This window comes from Eurosta solidaginis, chromosome 5 (genome assembly GCF_040869045.1).
Source record: "Eurosta solidaginis isolate ZX-2024a chromosome 5, ASM4086904v1, whole genome shotgun sequence".
Classification (NCBI taxonomy): Eukaryota; Metazoa; Arthropoda; class Insecta; order Diptera; family Tephritidae; genus Eurosta; species Eurosta solidaginis.
The window spans coordinates 125,749,182-125,761,914 of record NC_090323.1 but is presented as its reverse complement, the minus strand read 5'-3'; the positions used below and the strand labels follow the sequence as shown (position 1 = coordinate 125,761,914).

The 12,733-nt window shown below is 41.7% G+C and overlaps 1 protein-coding gene across 1 annotated transcript in view; it reads left to right on the top strand.

Annotated features, from left to right (window-relative positions):
- The window catches only part of Dscam4 (Down syndrome cell adhesion molecule 4), a 2,049,237-nt gene that overhangs the window by 303,415 nt on the left and 1,733,089 nt on the right, over window positions 1-12,733 (top strand). The window contains 1 exon segment of the mRNA XM_067787909.1: window positions 1,401-1,537. Within this exon segment, the coding sequence (XP_067644010.1) occupies window positions 1,401-1,537 (137 nt within the window).

The window sequence follows — 12,733 nt, the reverse complement described above, 5'->3', positions numbered from 1 at the left end:
TATGATTAAAAAGAGAGGACTGTAGACTCATGACGGGTATTCTGACTGGACACTGCCTTCTGGCGCCACATGCCTTTAAATTAGGCTTGGTCAGTGATAGCAGATGTAGGAAGTGCGGGTTGGAGGAGGAAACGATCGAGCACGTTCTGTGCTCGTGCCCTGCACTTGCCAGGCTAAGACTCCAGCTATTAGGAGTGATACAGCTGTCAGATCTAGAAGCAGCATGTGGCTTAAATCCTAGGAAGCTTCTAGTATTTGCCAAGAGGACGGAGTTATTTTATAACATAGGTCCTGGTTTTTGATAGGGGTTTTCAGTTTTGTCGTTAAAACAAACTTCTGGTAATATTACGGACTTAACCAGCCTATGTGAAGTCCGCATGGACCGGCCAGTTCGACCTAACCTAACCTAGGTAGATAATAAATATGTGAGTTAAATGAAGCCTTATGTTCTCAGATGAATCTTTCCAAAAAGAATATATTCAAAGTAAGAAATTTGACAGTGACATCCTCGCACGCTGATAATGCAGGAGCGCATTTTAAAACGAATCACGAATGTAGTTCTTATCGAAAAGCTCGTTTCCAAAGTCCTGTTTCTCACAATCATAAACGACTGTGGGACAGAAAAACCCGCTAGTCCTATGAGACGAATGCTTAAAAATACAGTTTAAATTTTCAGCAGTTGACGCTGCAGATGTGCAATATGGGCAAAGAAGGACCCTTCGATGTGATTATACAATATTGACATCAAACAAAATATGTTCAAAAGAGTTTTAATATACACAAAGTGAAGTGTATCGCGATATCCCAGATTATTTTTGATATCACAGTATCACAGTCAGCATATTATATCTTCGTCTTGTTTAACTTAAATTTGTGTACAAAAGGACTTTTAATGACGAGCTTGTTGTCTATACCATACTTTGCTAATGGATTGACGCTCCCGGCTATAAAAAAAAAATTCTGATGATATCCGTATTTTGCAGCAGGGGAAGGCACCTCCTTTGATTTGCTTGAACAGTTAGGGTAAGACTTGATCTCCCTTGGTGCTCCCAGTTGGTGTCAGTTACCCCGATACACGATAATTGGCGTCATGAGAAAAGGCGAAAATCGCCCTTAAATGACAATTGTTCAATTTCACAAGTATCTCGAAATTCAGGTTTTGCAATAAATTTTATAAATTTAAACTTCCTTACAACTCTAGAACCTGTTAATAAGCGAAAAAACAAAAATAAATTCCTAGTTTTCGTCAGCCACGAAGTGAAATTGCTAGTTTTCGCCAGTCACAGAACGAAATTGCTTGTTTTCCTCAGCCATAACTCGAAAGTGTTCGTTTTCGTATGATCGTCGATATATAGATGCAATAAGAAAAATAATCCCAAGTTTTTTACTCTTTTCTATAGCTGATTTTGACAAAATTGTGAATGGGCTAGACCTTCAGGGACCAATATTTTTACATGAACCACCATATCGTATCGAATTTTCCAACAACACTGGTGGATTAATTGAATGCTCAGGGCACGGCAGCCCACCTCCAGAGGTAAGTTTACATTTGCATATTCTTTACATAAATTATATGGGCAACACAGTCCTATAAAAAACACAAAAGTACAAATATCTGGGAAGTTATGCTATTTCTCTATTAGGCCCCGTCGAGTAAAACGTGAATCAGAATGGGACACTTCGAGTACGGGTAAAAACTGGGTTTTCGCACATTTACGCCCTCATACGTCTGTAAGATATGTAGTTAGGTAAACAAAAAAATGCAAGGTGCGATATACCTCCGAAGGGATTTAAGCCGAGCTTTCCTTCCAATTTGCGTCATTCTCCTTTTACAATTGGAGGGACGGGACACTTACGGTCAAAAAAAAGCAGACGAAAATTTGTTCCTCTCACAGCATTTTTACAGTCACTACAGACACGCAACGAAAGTATTTAGTTCTTCTGGTGAACGTTGATAGTAACTTAGCTCATTAGGTGGTATGTTAGGACGAGAAAGTTAGAAAGTCCCTAGCAGTTTTCGTAAAAGAAACGGTATTTAATAAAAGTAAGTGTTATCTTTAAAAAGAAAGTTAACATAATTGTCTACAAACTGCAAAAAATCCGAAATATGAACAGCGTAGGGGATGATCTTTGCAATGAATCATCCCTTTGGAGATTTTGGATGAAAAATATGGAATCGATGACTTTATCCCCTCGTTCTGGGAGCTGATGAGTTCAACTGAACGCGTTGAAAGGGATAGCATAAAGATAGCTCTTCTGAACACATTTACAACTGCTGCAGAAACTGCCACGGAGTTTAAGGATAGTATAAACATGAAAATTAGAATCGCAACGGTAAAAATAATTGAGAAAAAATAAGTTGATGACCCGTTACAAGAAAAAACCCCGCTTCTACCATAAAAAGCGATCCCGCAAGCTAAGCTGGTATTACGAAAACATAAATAGGACAGGGAACGGATAGCTACGATTTATATTCTCTTATGAGAGCAAAAAAATGATATTAAGTAAAGGTTCGCGATGCGTAGTAAATCCCAAAATTACAGGAAGATTGAGTCACAACTGCGCTAAGGTAACTGTGAAGGATTCTCCGTATGTAATAGCGTGGTACGCGATTAAAACATTAGGAGTTGCTTAGATTTTGTTCATGGAGTGTTACGCCAAATCCACCGCCTACATAGGCTGCATTCAAGACGGCCTTCCACTAAGTATTGGGGGGCTAACCGAGCACAGTAATCTGAACGTTGTTGTAAATCCATATTTTTGTATTTTTGGGGCTAAGCCCGCATTACAAGTCTTAATTGTATTGAGAATAGTTTCTTTTTTCGCAGTAGGTAACAGCTTGGCGGGGGACGGTTTTTTTTGGTAAGAAGCTAGAAGCTGGTTTTATTTTAGCCAGGGAGCCAATTAGTTGGTTTACCTGTTTTGATAGGCAAACCCTCCTTGGGGGAATTCCAGGGAAATCGTTTTTTTTTGCGGTTTTCATGTTTAGCCTCACGGATTTATTCTTGTTGCGAATTCCTCTTCACCTTAGGGTAATTTCTAGCTTTTGAATTTCTTTCGTTGCGTTTTTTTTGTTTTTTTTTCTTTCAAGTTCACTTCAATATATTAAAAAAAAAACCGGGAGGAGGAAGATTTCTATTGAGGTAATCGGTAATTTTGATTTCCCAATCCCCTCCTTCTTTCTTTTTATTCATTTGACCCACTTGTAATCCTGACTTAGGTCTGGTTGAACAAACCAGATCTTCCCCGTCACTTTTGTCGGCGCAAGGCACTCGATAATTTTTTTTTCACTTCAGCTTTTGTGCACTTTTCAACCCCACTTTGGGGTTTTTCTTCCTTTTTTTTTAAACAAATTTGTTGACCGCCATAAAGCCCGAAAGAAAATTGGCCAACGCTAGGCATTTGAAATCAGATTATTCCCTTATTTTCCCCGTTAATGAACATTCTTTATGTACATATGTATGGATATCTATATATAAAATTTTTAGCACTGCTCTCCTAGATGCGGCGCCTCATCGTGGAATAAACCGGTAAGTTATAGCATATAAACATTATACCCATAATTAAGTATATACATATACATACAATTTTACATGCATAATTTTTTGCATGTTTTTCTTATTATACGTTTTTTTTTTGCTGCCTGTTGGAATACTAAGAGATGGATTAGTTTGGGTGATTAAAAACCCAACAGAGGCAGCCGTTGAACTAGAACCACTACCGAAAAATAATCGGAGTTATGATTGCATACCGCCGAGACTCACCACCGCAGGTAGTATCGTAACAATGGCGCCCAACGGAATAGCCCAAACTTTTTCTAAAATTTTACCTATTTGTATTCTCCCTAACCCCTCCCTTACTTGTTTCTCTCTGCCTACGTATCTATCGATTTTCTTTTTCTATCGATTTTCTTTAAAATTTCCTCACCCATCCTTCAGATTCTCGACATTTTAGGGTTACAGCCGCAGCGCAGTTTTGACCCGTCAAAACTGTTAGTGCTGTTATAACAAAAAGGGGGGTTTATCTGCCCGGCATTGGTGGTACCTTGCAAGGACCTCAGCGCTGTTGCAAGTGGAATCCTGATATCTGGCGTATATAAAAGGGGGGGGGGGGGGGGGGGGGGGTGGTAATATTCCAGTTTCGACACTAAGGGAAATTTAGCTGACGGTGGCTTTGGACGGATGACAAACATACGGACCTAGCTAATTCATTACGGCCTTGCTAAGGTGCAACGCCGTAACACACCGAAACTTTAGAAGTTTTTTTTGTTTTATAAGAAAATATATTTTATACCACTTTACACATCGGTTGTATATACATACGTGCTACGTGTATAAGTCTACATTAGGGTGGTTTTGCAATACAGGGTAGTTTTTTTCTCCGAAATTTGTATGTGCTCACTTCTAGAAATGTTCTATCTATATATATAAAAATGAATTGCTGTTCGTTAGTCTCGCTAAAACTCGAGAACGGCTGAACGGATTTATCTTATCTTGGTCTTGAATTATTCGTGGAGTAGGTTTAAAAGGTGAGAAAAATTCTAATACTTGCCGGGAAAATACTCAAAACAGCATATTTCCTCGAGATATAGGCCAAAACGTGGACCCGGGTACCCCTAGAGTGTGTTTATAGAATATGGATATCATATGAAAGCTGTTGATGAGTGCTTTAGTAGAGGGTAATTTTCATACCCCTGGGTGACTAGGGTATCGAGATATAGGCCAAAACGTGGACCCGGGTACCCCTAGGGTGTGTTTATAGAATATGGATATCAAATAAAAGCTGTTGATGAGTGCTTTAGTAGAGGGTAATTTTCATACCCCTGGGTGACTAGGATCTCGATATATAGGCCAAAACGTGGACCCGGGTACCAATAGGGTGTGTTTATAGAATATGGATATCAAATAAAAGCTGTTGGTGAGTGCTTTAGTAGAGCGTAATTTGCATACCCCTGGCTGACTAGGGTCCCGAGATATAGGCCAAAACGTGGACCCGGGTACCTCTAGAATATGCATATCAAATGAAAGCTCTTGATGAGTGCTTTAGTAGAGGGTAATTTTCATACCCCTGGGTGACTCGGGTCTCGAGATATAGGCCAAAACGTGGACCTAGGTACACCTAGAATATGTGTATAGAATATGGCTATCAGATGAAAGCTGTTGACGAGTGCTTTAGTAGGGGGTAATTTTCATACTCCTGGGTGACTAGGGTCTCGAGCTATAGGCCAAAAAGTGGACCCGGGTACCCCTAGAATCTGTTTATAGAATATTGATATCAGATTAAAGCTGTTGATGAGTGCTTTAGTAGAGGGTAATTCTTATACCCCTGGGTAACTAGGGTCTCGAGATATAGGCCAAAACGTGGACCCCGGTACCCCTAGAATGTGTTTATAGAATGTGGATATCAAGCTGTTGATGAGTGCTTTATTAGAGGGTAATTTTCATATCCCTGGGTGAATAGGGTCTCGAGATATAGGCCAAAAAGTGGACCCGGGTACCCCTAGAATCTGTTTATAGCAGGCATGCTTAACCAACGAACCGATATCATTTCGTTACGATAATCAACGATAATAAACGAAACAAAGTCATTTCGATTCGTTTATTAACGTTAAGAACGTTAATTTAACGTTAATTTGACATTATTAACGTTAATAAACGAAACGAAATGACTTTGTTTCGTTTATTAACGTTAATTATCGCAACGAAATGATATCGGTTCGTTGGTTAAGCATGCCTGGTTTATAGAATATTGATATCAGATTAAAGCTGTTGATGAGTGCCTTAGTAGAGGGTAATTTTCATACCCTTAGGTGACTAGGGTCTCGAGCTATATGCCAAAAAGTGGACCCGGGTACACCTAGAATGTGTTTATAGAATATTGATATCGAATGTAAGCTGTTGATGAGAGCTTTAGTAGAGGGTTATTTTCATACCCCTGGGTGACTAGGGTCTCGAGATATAGGCGAAAACGAGGACCCGGGTACCCCTAAAATGTGTTTATATGTTGTTTATATGTGGATATCAAATGTAAGCTGTTGATGAGTGCTTTATTAGAGGGTAATTTTCATACCCCTGGGTGACTATGGTCTCGGGATATAGGCCAAAATGTGGTCAGACGGAAAAAGCCTATTAAAATGTATGCAGATTGGCCAAATTTAGGGCAGGACAACGTCTGCCGGGTCTTCTAGTTAGATATAAAAATGCAATTGTAAAAGTTTCGGCACAATCGGAATTCGCCTTCCCGTGCCTAAAGAGCCTGGAAGTTTGACAAATTCCCAATTTTTACCGAAAACTCGAAAATTTTTTGTTTTAACCTGCGATAAGATATCCGCATTGCAACAGGTGTATTAATATAAGAAATAAAATTTAATAGAATCTAAAGTATATAATAACATGTCTTCTCTAAAACTGGACAGTTGAAAAGATATTTAGCATTTAGTGGACAAAGATTGTTACCTGGTATGGTATTTCGCTGTTCCTCACAATTTCGAAAACAATTTTACGTTTACTGATATCTTACCTTATCCGTAATCAACCGATGCACTTAAGTATCTTTATTTATTATAATAGATGTTCGGCCTGAGTGCGTCGTAAACCGGCAGTGGGTAGGCGCACAAGGGTCGATCTTGGAGTGGATGGTTCGCTCAAAAGAAATAAAGGAAACAAACGCACAGAGGATTTCCTCGTTATAATAATGTTTTATTAAGAGTGTTAGGAAATATAGAGTGGATACAATATTACCTTGGTGTTGAACGTGACGGTGGCGATCTTGGGCGATGTGTGCTGGTTGGCGGTCAATCGAAAAAGAGACCGGTTAACCCGTTGAGGACAACCGCTAAGCCGCGAAAAAGTCCTCTGGTATTAAGGAGGGGAAAAAAGCCACATACACAACAACCCCCACACATACGTGCATGGGTGCTGACAACCCGCACACACACGTGCACACACACGGCGGTCAATCGAAAAAGAGACCGGTTAACCCGTTGAGGACAACCGCTAAGCCGCGAAAAAGTCCTCTGGTATTAAGGAGGGGAAAAAAGCCACATACACAACAACCCCCACACATACGTGCATGGGTGCTGACAACCCGCACACACACGTGCATGCGTATGAAACGCATGCATGTGCATGCATGCACACAAATGCGGCGTGAGTGTGGGTGGCTGGAAATATTATTAAAACGTTAGGGAGGGGCGCCGTCAATCAGAGAAAAGTTAGGCATTGGGCCTAAACATGCCGCCCCCCTTGCGGTACGCAACATCACAGTCCGCCAAGGATCACCGACCGTGAAGAAGAGAAAAAAAATAAAAAACTTATAATTAATTATAACTAACTTAACATAATGCCGGCCAGTCCGCCGGCTTGGCGGCACGCAAAATGGTTTGCGCAGTGTGGGAGCTTGGTTGCTGCTGCCTCGGTCATTCACCAATTTTCCCGTTATGGTGTAAGGCGTGAGCCAGGTTTGCCTAGAGCTAGGGATTGCGAAAAGAAGTAAGAAGATATACGTGTTCATATTTCTTGCCGTTTATTACAAATTCATTGGAAATTCTATGCTCGTGAATTTTCTATGAAGAAAATTCAATAAAAAATAACTTATTGTAATGATACAAGCTTTTAAGACGCACACCTCCATTGTGAATTCATACAAGTGGCGAATTTTCGATAAAACGTTCACAATAGTGAACAGCGAGTGAGTATTAATATGTTTTCTGTATACAAACTTAAAGGAAAAGCTGATTTGAAACAAATGTGCAATTCATGGCACTTCAATTTAATAACGGCGAACACAGGAAAAAGAAACCTTTCTTCCATTCTCTGGCCCTTCGCGACAGCCGTTCTCCCTGTCAGCTATGATTTGACACGTAGAAAGATTTTTCACTTGTACGAACTCACAATGCACACCTCTTGCGACTGTGTACAACAGAAATTCAATAAAATAAAAAGGATAAAAAGTGTAAAAATTCATGTATTTCGGTCGTTACCGAACATTTTGCTGTTAGGCCTTCGCTGTGCCCGAGAGTACCCAACCGAAGATGGTACTCTGAGCTAACAAAGGGCCAAACGTGGTGGGCAGAATCCCTGGGAGTATTATCTCGGCATATACATCTGTGCCTAGGACGAGGCGGATCGGGGCGGATGAGTAGAACTGTGGATCCGCCAGACGGAGATGTGCGTACGGGGATGCGATGGCGCTGTCGACGCTGGTCGTGGGGGCCATTCGCCGAAAATTGGACACGACCGCCGCATGGGTTGCAATTCGTTTATTTTGGCCGTGTCTTCCTCGTATGCGCAGTAGGCATCCTGCTTGCCCGCCAATGTTGCTGGCAGGGAGTTGGAGCTCCTGGGCGAGCTCATATGCTATCACGGTGGTGGGGGAGCATCCGTCAATTAAGGCCCGGACGAGGTGTAGCCGCCCCCCAGCTTCTATCTTCACGACCGCGGTGGGTGTGATCGCTACCGTTGGTATCATGGTGGCGGTGGCCGCTGGATGCTGGGCTACGAGCCCTGACCGGAAGGTGGACACGGTGGTGAGCTGCAGGGTGTTGCCTCCGTCGCTGCGATCTTGTGGATGATGTCGTTGGTGCAGGCGAAGAGGCCGTGTCTCCGCTCTGCGGTCGCGCGAATGTCGTCTCCGTTGGGGGTTCCTGGGTTGCCGGCGAAGAGACCGGGTCTCCGCTCGGCCGTTATATGTATGGCGCTGGGCTGTCGCTGTCCCTTGTTGGAGCCGCTTCCTCTCGTGCTGCAGAGGTGGTCGAAATGATTTGGCTGTAGGCGTTATGGTCGGGCGAAGAGACCGCGTCTCCGCTCCGATTCGGCTGGCATCTCGGTTTCGGGGTGGACGAAGAGGTCCAGTCTCCGTTCCAGCGTCCGACGCATATAACGAGATTGAGTCGTCTATCCGCTCTCGGGGTGAATCTAGCTCCTCTTCCACTTGGGCGCTCCATGGCTTGGAGCGGGCTTCTCGTAATAGCTGCTCCTCTTCGTCGATTGAGGCGATGTGCAGCATCGTGTGGTGCTTCTCGCCGCACCGTTTGCATCGCCCTTGGCTTGGGCACGCGTTCGCGCGGTGATCAGGCGCCAGACAATTTCCGCAGTAGCTTTCGCGAATGGTTACGTAGAGGCGCTCTTCTGGCCTTTTCGCCCGAAAGGTTGGGCACAAGCGGATAGGGTGTCGCTCAAGACACACTCGGCATTCCGACGAATAACGCGCTGCGTTCGTGGCAGCATTACGTTTCAAAGCGGCAAAACGACCCATTTTCCTGAAAGAAGTGCAATATGTTTGACTGGGTCTAGTCATTCTCGAGATGCAGGGGCGAGTGGTCCCTAGTTGTATTATTGGGGATTTGGGAAATTTTATTAGCGCGCGCATAAGGGGAAACATCTGTCGCTGCATAAAAAAAATATTCATATGTGGCGTGCATTATATGCATGGCCTCTTTCCCCGTACGTTATGTGCCTGGGTCTTTAGTGCCTTATTTTGTTTATTTTGTGTCACCCGGTAGCGTTTTAGTTGGCCACGGGCACACTAGTGCTGCAGAAAATGAGCATTTACGATTTTCGGTTCGCACATTCTGGTACCGAACCGGGTAGAAAGTGTATAGCGTGGGTTCGGTTGAGTCGCTGTTATTTGTGTTGTTGGTGCTAAAACCCAACAACTTTCCTGCCCGCTACAAAAAAAATGTTTGGACGGCAAAATTTTATCCTATATAAAGAAAAAATATAAAATCTTCGTTTTGGACGGGGTGAAAAATTTGTCGAATGAGCCATTCTTTTGTATTGCCCTTCGATTATTTGTTCAGCTTTTCACAATTACGCTTGTAGTTCTGTTTTATTGATGGTTTTTACTAAAAGGTAGGGTTCCCGAAGTGTATTTGGCTCCAATACCGATTTGCCAGAAACGGGTTTTTGGGTACCCGTTTGCATCTTTTTATGCATCCCTAATACAATGTACATTTAAAAACTCGGCATATATATGTACATACGTTGGGACAAGTATATGGGCAGTAAGTGCACGGACTTTAGCACTTCATTGATAGGTGGATAAATTTGTTGACCCGTTTTAATTTCCTACTCCCACTGAATACTGCTATCATTAGGTCAATGTATTGATTTTTCGAGTATCCCCAAATAAAGTTCCAAGGTGACAACAACCCAACTACGCAATTTTGCGAGCCTTTCTGTGAAGAAAAAACTCAATTCTAACAAAGGAATCGTAAGTTCTTTGTTTTCAAAAAGATGTTTCTTCTGGTTATGATAAGCTGATTGGTATATCTGCAATTATTTTTATTGCGCAATTTTATTTGCAACTTCTCGTTTCGGAAAGACAAGAAATAACTAATAAGAGAACTTACAGACCATAGTACATATAATATATGCATGTTCGCAAAATAAATGTAGGATTGCGCTACTTTCATCGGTTTGTGTGCACAATTCTGAACGAAAATAAAGTTTAAAAGTAAGATAACATGTCGGTGGTTTTATGGCAGTATTTTTGGCACATGGGAAAAATCCACCACTACCAACATTTTCATTACTTAAAGTCCGCGCACTGGTATAAGCATACCAGCGGCAAAGGCAGACACAACGAGAAAAAAAATACTCGCGAACATGGATACATACCTATGTATATAACGTAAATTCCACAGAATTGAAGCAAACGGTAGATTGCTTCATTCTTTTCATTTTTACGCGTGATGGAGTAAGGTTGGCTAAACATGGTAAGTATGGTAAATTCTTAAATTAATTTTATTAATGACAAAGATTTTCTTTTGCTTCATCGTACTAATTAACTTTCTTGTATTTCTAGGTGGATGATTGTGTAGGTCCAGGAGCCGGTGTTGTATTGGATTTCGTTTCAATTGCAGATATACCGGCATCGCAAAAGGGGTTGCTCCAACTGCGGCGTCGGCCGCGCTGTCAGTTGTCACCCGTTTGCGATGCCCATTTAGGCATGTACTAATGGATTTTTTCTTTCTTTTATTTGCAGGTTGATGGTGTGAAAAATATTAAATCCTGTTAGCGAAGGCACTGGCTACTTACTCGCCCCTAAATTATGTGGGAACTTTTGGTGAATGAATCAGCGGAAAATTTACCATTGCCGGCAGACTACATAATTTTTCAAGCAAATTATTTGATTTGAGCGGAACCACGCGAATGATTAGCTACGTTTCGATCCGACAATTGCTCCATCCAGGCACACCAGCTGCGGTATGGCCAATATGGGCGCCTCGCTACGAATTATCCCCTTTTTGTTTTTTTTTTTGTCGCGCTATACATAACGACCCGCCAATTGCCAATGTAAGGAATATCCAGGGGTCTACATAACGATAAGCCACAAGAGCCGGCATTGCTCTATTAACTCCTTCACGTGCAAGGTGGTTTATAAAAAGTTTCTTATTATTTTCCATTTGTTATGGCGCATGTACTTCTTTGGGTGGCATGGGTGATAGCTGTTGCTTCCCCTTCAGCATGGGCGCGATTAAGAAATTAATACAAAAATAGTTAGGTGGTTGATGGAAAATATAATACCATTACTGCAAGCAACTATATGAATTTGGTCTAACGACAAAAAGCTTATGGAATGAGATAAAAAAATGTATCTCAAACAGGAAATTTTAAATTATGAATCTCGAACCAGTAATATATTTGTTCAAGTGGGCACGGAAGTAGAAGGATTGTTGGGTTTTGCGGAGTAGTATAAATGGTTACTGCATACCTGGCAAAAAAATCGAACCTGGCAGTGGACGCTTCGCAGGTGTTACACATAAGCACCTTTCAATTAGAGCCTGAAAAGTGCCTATTTATTTGCTTATATTGGTCAAGACAATCGTGCTCGCGTGCTATTTCCTCGAATATTTCTTTTTTGCTGTACACAGTGAGAGTATTTTACGGGTTATAATTGACTTGCAAATTAGGTAAAAAAAAATTTGCCACAATAGTTCGGCAACAATCACTCCCACCGATCAAATAGCACCTTTAATGTTGTGGTTTTTTTTTTTTTTTTTTTGAGCTACGAAAACGCACCGGCGATATATATCTAACGTTGCCAATGGGGAACGTAGCATAATCACCTCCGTTAGTCATATGATAGAGTTCCTACTTAAAGAGTGCAACAGTACCGTACTCATCCAGCAATATATGCTTTGGTTCCATATTGTGAGAAACTAAGTTGTGTTTGGAAAGTTCTCCAAGTGCGCGTACTGGCTACGAGTGGCTCTGCTAATACGGGTCCAGATCTTTCATGCACCGTAAGTCCATAGTTTTCGAGACAATAATGGTGCGATCATGGTTACCACGCACGAAATCTAGGTACTGGCACAAGTGTGGATGTCTTAACTCCTTCGGTCGTTGGGAACGGGGGATGTTATCGCAATAGAATTGGTTGTAAGTGGTAAACCATTACTCCCGCGTACATTATAGGCAAGGGATGTTTGAAATTTCTTTTCAACACCACGTCTTTGAGATAATGTTAACTTTATAATCGTGTATAAATGCAACCAACTTGTGAAATGTATGTGTGTATACCTGGAATCATACCTACGACACCGACGCGTCAGGCCCACGTGAATTTAAACTACTGGTACTCACCGAAAGTGACGAGCTTGCGAAAGATGTTAAACCGACATTATGTCCTACAATGGGAAGGTATGGGAAAAATATACGTTCAATTCGTTAAATAAAATATCTTTGTTGTTTTCAGCAGAGATAATTACAATTCCGTGTTAAACTAAATC